A 6000-nucleotide genomic window follows, 5' to 3' on the forward strand; every position below is an offset into this window, starting at 1 on the left:
CCCCAGCGAGAGTCAGTGTGTGTATGGGAGTGTACCCCAGTGAGAGTCAGTGTGTGTGTGGCACTGTAACCCAGTGAGAGTCAGTGTGTGTGTGGGACTGTACCCCAGTGAGAGTCAGTGTGTGTGGGACTGTACCCCAGTGAGAGTCAGTGTGTGTGTGGGACTGTACCCCAGTGAGAGTCAGTGTGTGTGTGGGACTGTACCCCAGTGAGAGTCAGTGTGTGTGTGTGGGAGTGTACCCCAGTGAGAGTCAGTATGTGTGTGGGACTGTACCCCAGTGAGAGTCAGTATGTGTGGGGGACTGTACCCCAGTGAGAGTCAGTGTGTGTGGGGGAGTGTACCCCAGTGAGAGTCAGTGTGTGTGTGGGACTGTACCCCAGTGAGAGTCAGTGTGTGTGTGGGAGTGTACCCCAGTGAGAGTCAGTGTGTGTGTGGGACTGTACCCCAGTGAGAGTCAGTAAGTGTGTGTGGGACTGTACCCCAGTGAGAGTCAGTGTGTGTGTGGGAGTGTACCCCAGTGAGAGTCAGTGTGTGTGTGGGACTGTACCCCAGTGAGAGTCAGTGTGTGTGTGTGGGAGTGTACCCCAGTGAGAGTCAGTATGTGTGTGGGACTGTACCCCAGTGAGAGTCAGTATGTGTGGGGGACTGTACCCCAGTGAGAGTCAGTGTGCGTGGGGGAGTGTACCCCAGTGAGAGTCAGTGTGTGTGTGGGACTGTACCCCAGTGAGAGTCAGTATGTGTGTGGGACTGTACCCCAGTGAGAGTCAGTGTGTGTGTGGGACTGTACCCCAGTGAGAGTCAGTATGTGTGGGGGACTGTACCCCAGTGAGAGTCAGTATGTGTGTGGGACTGTACCCCAGTGAGAGTCAGTATGTGTGTGGGACTGTACCCCAGTGAGAGTCAGTGTGTGTGTGGGACTGTACCCCAGTGAGAGTCAGTGTGCGTGGGGGAGTGTACCCCAGTGAGAGTCAGTATGTGTGTGGGACTGTACCCCAGTGAGAGTCAGTATGTGTGGGGGACTGTACCCCAGTGAGAGTCAGTGTGTGTGTGGGACTGTACCCCAGTGAGAGTCAGTATGTGTGGGGGACTGTACCCCAGTGAGAGTCAGTGTGTGTGTGGGAGTGTACCCCAGTTAGAGTCAGTGTGTGTGTGGGAGTGTACCCCAGTGAGAGTCAGTGTGTGTGTGGGACTGTACCCCAGTGAGAGTCTGTGTGTGTGTGGGAGTGTACCCCAGTGAGAGTCTGTGTGTGTGTGGGACTGTACCCCAGTGAGAGTCAGTGTGTGTGTGGGAGTGTACCCCAGTGAGAGTCAGTGTGTGTGTGGGACTGTACCCCAGTGAGAGTCAGTAAGTGTGTGTGGGACTGTACCCCAGTGAGAGTCAGTGTGTGTGTGGGACTGTACCCCAGTGAGAGTCAGTGTGTGTGTGTGGGACTGTACCCCAGTGAGAGTCAGTGTGTGTGTGGGACTGTACCCCAGTGAGAGTCAGTGTGTGTGTGGGAGTGTACCCCAGTGAGAGTCAGTGTGTGTGTGGGACTGTACCCCAGTGAGAGTCAGTGAGTGTGTGGGAGTGTACACCAGTGAGAGTCAGTGTGTGTGGGACTCTACCCCAGTGAGAGTCAGTGTGTGTGTGGGTCTGTACCCCAGTGAGAGTCAGTGTGTGTGTGGGACTGTACCCCAGTGAGAGTCAGTGTGTGTGTGGGACTGTACCCCAGCGAGAGTCAGTGTGTGTATGGGAGTGTACCCCAGTGAGAGTCAGTGTGTGTGTGGCACTGTAACCCAGTGAGAGTCAGTGTGTGTGTGGGACTGTACCCCAGTGAGAGTCAGTGTGTGTGGGACTGTACCCCAGTGAGAGTCAGTGTGTGTGTGGGACTGTACCCCAGTGAGAGTCAGTGTGTGTGTGGGACTGTACCCCAGTGAGAGTCAGTGTGTGTGTGTGGGAGTGTACCCCAGTGAGAGTCAGTATGTGTGTGGGACTGTACCCCAGTGAGAGTCAGTATGTGTGGGGGACTGTACCCCAGTGAGAGTCAGTGTGTGTGGGGGAGTGTACCCCAGTGAGAGTCAGTGTGTGTGTGGGACTGTACCCCAGTGAGAGTCAGTATGTGTGTGGGACTGTACCCCAGTGAGAGTCAGTGTGTGTGTGGGACTGTACCCCAGTGAGAGTCAGTATGTGTGTGGGACTGTACCCCAGTGAGAGTCAGTATGTGTGGGGGACTGTACCCCAGTGAGAGTCAGTGTGTGTGTGGGACTGTACCCCAGTGAGAGTCAGTATGTGTGGGGGACTGTACCCCAGTGAGAGTCAGTGTGTGTGTGGGAGAGTACCCCAGTGAGAGTCAGTGTGTGTGTGGGAGTGTACCCCAGTTAGAGTCAGTGTGTGTGTGGGAGTGTACCCCAGTGAGAGTCAGTGTGTGTGTGGGACTGTACCCCAGTGAGAGTCAGTGTGTGTGTGTGGGAGTGTACCCCAGTGAGAGTCAGTATGTGTGTGGGACTGTACCCCAGTGAGAGTCAGTATGTGTGGGGGACTGTACCCCAGTGAGAGTCAGTGTGCGTGGGGGAGTGTACCCCAGTGAGAGTCAGTGTGTGTGTGTGGGACTGTACCCCAGTGAGAGTCAGTATGTGTGTGGGACTGTACCCCAGTGAGAGTCAGTGTGTGTGTGGGACTGTACCCCAGTGAGAGTCAGTATGTGTGTGGGACTGTACCCCAGTGAGAGTCAGTATGTGTGGGGGACTGTACCCCAGTGAGAGTCAGTGTGTGTGTGGGACTGTACCCCAGTGAGAGTCAGTATGTGTGGGGGACTGTACCCCAGTGAGAGTCAGTGTGTGTGTGGGAGTGTACCCCAGTTAGAGTCAGTGTGTGTGTGGGAGTGTACCCCAGTGAGAGTCAGTGTGTGTGTGGGACTGTACCCCAGTGAGAGTCAGTGTGTGTGTGGGAGTGTACCCCAGTGAGAGTCTGTGTGTGTGTGGGACTGTACCCCAGTGAGAGTCAGTGTGTGTGTGGGAGTGTACCCCAGTGAGAGTCAGTGTGTGTGTGGGACTGTACCCCAGTGAGAGTCAGTGTGTGTGTGGGACTGTACCCCAGTGAGAGTCAGTGTGTGTGTGGGACTGTACCCCAGTGAGAGTCAGTAAGTGTGTGTGGGACTGTACCCCAGTGAGAGTCAGTGTGTGTGTGTGGGACTGTACCCCAGTGAGAGTCAGTGTGTGTGTGGGACTGTACCCCAGTGAGAGTCAGTGTGTGTGTGGGAGTGTACCCCAGTGAGAGTCAGTGTGTGTGTGGGACTGTACCCCAGTGAGAGTCAGTGTGTGTGTGGGAGTGTACACCAGTGAGAGTCAGTGTGTGTGGGACTCTACCCCAGTGAGAGTCAGTGTGTGTGTGGGTCTGTACCCCAGTGAGAGTCAGTCTGTGTGTGGGACTGTACCCCAGTGAGAGTGAGTGTGTGTGTGGGACTGTACCCCAGTGAGAGTCAGTGTGTGTGTGGGACTGTACCCCAGTGAGAGTCAGTGTGTGTGTGGGACTGTACCCCAGTGAGAGTCAGTATGTGTGTGGGACTGTACCCCAGTGAGAGTCAGTATGTGTGTGGGACTGTACCCCAGTGAGAGTCAGTATGTGTGGGGGACTGTGCCCCAGTGAGAGTCAGTGTGTGTGTGGGACTGTACCCCAGTGAGAGTCAGTGTGTGTGTGGGACTGTACCCCAGTGAGAGTCAGTATGTGTGTGGGACTGTACCCCTGTGAGAGTCAGTGTGTGGAGGGTCATTATTGTAACATTTTCTACTGCTTCTTGTGTCCAGGTTGGAAATGAAGATCACAAAGGGTTCCAGTGGAATGCCCCGTCTCTCTTACACTGGCCGTGATGACCGCCACTTTCTGCCCACTGGTCTGCATATCATTAAAACTATCAATGGTAGGCACTTCTGTCTGCTCCCTCTCCCTCTCTGTCCCACCAGGTCCCTGAACCCTCTCTGTTCTGCCTGCTCCCTCTCCCTCTCTGTCCCACTGCTCCCTGGTCCATGTGTGCACAGTGACCCCTCTCTGTTCTGCCTGCTCCCTCTCCCTCTGTCCCACAGATCCCTGGACCATGTGCTACAGCCGGAACTCCAAGAGGAAATATTTCCATAACACCAAGTCCAAGGAATCAACATATGATTTGCCCCCAGACTCGATCACACCGTTTCAGTGAGTATCAGCCCAGAGTGGGACAATGGCGGTGTAGCTGCTCAAACAGCCTGGCCCTTTGTCACCCCCAGCTCTCTGCAGAGGGCTATAGCTGCACTGGGGCTTTTGAGGCTCAAAGCAGATCCAGTTCTGGAGGGTGGCTGCTGGGTGGGAGGTGCCTACTGCCAGGAGTGTCTGGGGGTGGGTGTGGGGGGTACAGTGGGTGAGGGAGCGGGTGTGGGGGGTACAGTGGGTGAGGGAGCGGGTGTGGGGGGTACAATGGGTGAGGGAGCGGGTGTGGGGGGTACAGTGGGTGAGGGAGCGGGTGTGGGGGGTACAATGGGTGAGGGAGCGGGTGCGGGGGTGCAGTGGGTACGGGAGCGGGGGTGCAGTGGGTGCGGGTGTTGGTGGTGTGGGTGTGGTATGGGGGTGGGTGAGGGAGCGGGGGGGTGGTATGGGGGTGGGGTTGGTATGGGGGTGGGGGTGGGAGTGGTATGGGGTGGGGGTGGTGTGGGGTGGGGGGCTGCTATGGGGGTGGGTGAGGGAGCGGGGGGGTGGTGTGGGGGTGGGAATGGTATGGGGTGGGGGTGGTGTGGGGTGGGGGCTGGTATGGGGGTGGGTGAGGGAGCGGGGGGGTGGGTGTGGGGTGGGGGGGGTGGTATGGGGGTGGGTGAGGGAGCGGGGGGGGTGGGGGTGGTGTGGGGTGGGGCTGGTGGTGGTATGCGCGGCCCCTGGGGCCCGGATCACGTTGGATTTGGGATGGCGTTTGCGTGGGTTTGAAGCTGGAATATTTGGGACGGGGCAGGGCTGTGTTCTGTGAGACAGTGACATTGTTAGGGGCCTGTCCCTGCTGTGTTGCAGTGTGTGCCATTTCGAGCGCCTGTTCTGGGCCTGGGAGGATGGGGTCCGTGTTCATGAATCTCAGACACGACGCAATGTGGAGAAACTCTCCAAGGACGACGTGCTGAACTTTATCCAGGAACATTACCAGCCCTAGAGGCGTCTGACTAGGAGGCAATATCTGGGAGCCTGTCCCGGACACAGCCGGCGCTCTCACCCCTGGTCTTGCCAATTTTGTGTCTCTTCCTCTTGCTCTTTCTCTCTCCCCCTCTCTCTCTCTCTGTATCTGTCGGTCTGTCTGTCTCTCTCTCTCACTTTGTCTGTCTGTCTCTCTCAATCTCTCTCTCTGTCTATGTCTGTGTCTCTGCCTCTCGGTCGCTCTGTGTGTCTGTCTCGCTCTCTGTCTGTCTCGCCCGCGCCCTCCGTCTGGCTCTCGCCCGCGCCCTCCGTCTGGCTCTCGCCCGCGCCCTCCGTCTGGCTCTCGCCCGCGCCCTCCGTCCCCCTGATGTGATGACCCACCCCATCTCTCTGTACTTCTCGCTGTCCCCACACTCTCCTTTCTATCCATGCGCCTCCCTAGCTTCCAACTTTTACCCTCCGTCCTGCTTTCTGTTGCCAGGATAGAGGGCTCTATCTATAATTGACTTGTGCTTCAGGAATTGTGGACAATATTTGTTCAAATTTTGTAAAGTGAATAAATATGGATTTGTGTAAGAGTTTTCTCCCTGTGCTAGTATAGACAATACATGAGAGAGTGACCCCTGAATGCCTTCTCCCTGTGGACCCCTCTCAGTCCCTTATCCCATGGCCATAGAGACAGTGACCATAATTCTGTAAGTTTTAAGATAGTTTTTGGATAAGAACAAGCCTGGTCCTTGACTGAAACTGCTAGATTAGGGGAACGCAAATCACAACAGTATCAGTGAGGAACCGGAGAAATTAGACTGGGGGTGGGGAGGCAGCTGTTTGAGGGTAAATTCACATTTGATGCGGGGGAATCCCTTAAAGGTCAG

The 6000-nt window shown here is 56.2% G+C and overlaps 1 protein-coding gene across 1 annotated transcript in view; it reads left to right on the forward strand.

Annotated features, from left to right (window-relative positions):
* cmtr1 (cap methyltransferase 1) overlaps window positions 1-5701 on the forward strand; it is a 30329-nt gene extending 24628 nt beyond the window's left edge. The window contains exons 15-17 of the mRNA XM_059644113.1: window positions 3784-3896; window positions 4060-4168; window positions 5009-5701. Coding sequence (XP_059500096.1) covers window positions 3784-3896; window positions 4060-4168; window positions 5009-5144 — 358 coding nt within the window. The 3' untranslated portion in view covers window positions 5145-5701. The remainder of the gene's footprint in view (window positions 1-3783; window positions 3897-4059; window positions 4169-5008) is intronic.
* Window positions 5702-6000: the final 299 nt, after the last annotated feature.

Source organism: Stegostoma tigrinum, unplaced genomic scaffold (assembly GCF_030684315.1).
Source record: "Stegostoma tigrinum isolate sSteTig4 unplaced genomic scaffold, sSteTig4.hap1 scaffold_529, whole genome shotgun sequence".
Classification (NCBI taxonomy): Eukaryota; Metazoa; Chordata; class Chondrichthyes; order Orectolobiformes; family Stegostomatidae; genus Stegostoma; species Stegostoma tigrinum.